General features: G+C 35.4%; 1 protein-coding gene across 1 annotated transcript in view; it reads left to right on the top strand.

Moving 5' to 3' along the window:
• LOC107101930 (rod cGMP-specific 3',5'-cyclic phosphodiesterase subunit alpha-like) overlaps positions 1-1,659 on the top strand; it is a 46,411-nt gene that overhangs the window by 25,264 nt on the left and 19,488 nt on the right. The window contains exons 12-13 of the mRNA XM_015401022.1: positions 142-285; positions 789-854. Coding sequence (XP_015256508.1) covers positions 142-285; positions 789-854 — 210 coding nt within the window. The remainder of the gene's footprint in view (positions 1-141; positions 286-788; positions 855-1,659) is intronic.

Below are 1,659 nucleotides of genomic sequence, written 5' to 3'. Positions count from 1 at the left end.
TCTGTCTGTCTGTCTGTCTGTCTGTCTGTCTGTCTGTCTATCTATCTAAAACTATTGGAAGATTTATTATTCTGTTTAATAAGTGAACTTACAGTATATGGTGTATCTTACTCCCTATTTCTCTGTCAAACTTGGATCCAGTCTCTGACCCAGTTCCTGGGCTGGTCCGTGCTGAACACTGACACATACGACAAGATGAACAAGCTGGAGAACAGGAAGGACATCTTCCAGGACATGGTGCTGTACCATGTCAAGTGTCGCAAGGATGAAATCCAGAACGTACTGGTTAGTAAATAAATTATGGTAAAAGAGGCCTGATGTTCATTATCAAATCCAGCAGGGCTGATATTGATAGAGAACACATCAAAAATAGACATTTTTATTTAAAATACTACTGGAATTATCTGATTGTAATGCTGTGTAATAAATGAAAGGGTTTATTTAGTGAAAATATTTTGTAAAATTACTCCTTGATTAACAATAAAGTGTTCTTTTTAGATCTAGAAAAAGCTGGAAAACATGTAGAATAAGATTAGATGCTTCTCAGAAAATCGAACCAACCAAGTCAGTTTGGAAGCTGCTTTTTGATAGAGGTGATACGAAATGGAGGCAAACATCATCTATAAGCCGGAATAAGCTGTCAGGTTTTCTATGAGGTGATCTGTCAGAGGACAGGAAGAGAACAAAAGCTAAGGGAGATCACCTGTTTTGACCTTAGATCAGGAGTGAGCTGATTGATGCTGTACGCTTTCATCCAAGGTGAATGTTTATGATGTATGTTTCTGCAGAACACCAGAGAGAGATGGGGGAAGGAACCGGATGAGTGCGAGGAGGAGGAACTTCAGGAAATTCTGGTCAGCATTCAGCATTTCATTAAAGAAAAAAAAAAGCACTACACAGTACCTGGAAAAAGAATTCCCTAGAACCAGAAATTGTAATATTTGTCACATGAATTGTTTTATATTGTGATTGGAAGGACACAAAGGGGTATATAACTTGTTTTTATTAAGATTCAACACTAAAAACTGGCATTTTCTTTAGCCAATCAGAGGAAACTTGTGGCACAGAAATCTTTCACCTCACCTATGGTTGTACTTTTGTCCATTGTTCCTCAAATTCTGCTTACATGCTTCAGTCAGATTGGGTGAAAAAGCACTTCTGATGGACCACAATCAATCTCAGATGATCAGTTTTATTTAACTTTTCTACTAAAGCACTAATACACTTTAAGCTATAGAAAATATCACTTTGTGTTGGTTTATTATATACAGTAAAATCAAATTAAATCCAATAAAAAGGTCATAGCTACAACTTTTCCATCAAAAATATATATTTTTGAAAAGCAATATCTACTGAAGGTCTAGAGTGATATAGAATAAACATGTTAATTTTACAGAAAATAGATATAGGCTACATACACAGTAGTATAAAAATATGTGTTTTATGCATTTTGATGGATCAAAAATACACAAATATTTACTTCAGGTAAGGATGTCAACTTTGACATCAAGACAAAAGGATTAATAGGAATAATAGGTTGAAGTCACTTGAAAAGGAGCTCAGCTATTGCTAGATCCCAATAACCCTGCGATAGAGCTGATAAATAAACAAAGTTTAGCATTAGCATTAGCACTTTCAGAAACTAGGCAAAGGAGGCAA

Source organism: Cyprinodon variegatus, unplaced genomic scaffold (assembly GCF_000732505.1).
Source record: "Cyprinodon variegatus isolate N-32 unplaced genomic scaffold, C_variegatus-1.0 Scaffold1173, whole genome shotgun sequence".
Classification (NCBI taxonomy): domain Eukaryota; kingdom Metazoa; phylum Chordata; class Actinopteri; order Cyprinodontiformes; family Cyprinodontidae; genus Cyprinodon; species Cyprinodon variegatus.
The sequence above is the reverse complement of the archived record's forward strand: the minus strand, read 5'-3'. Positions and strand labels throughout refer to the sequence as shown.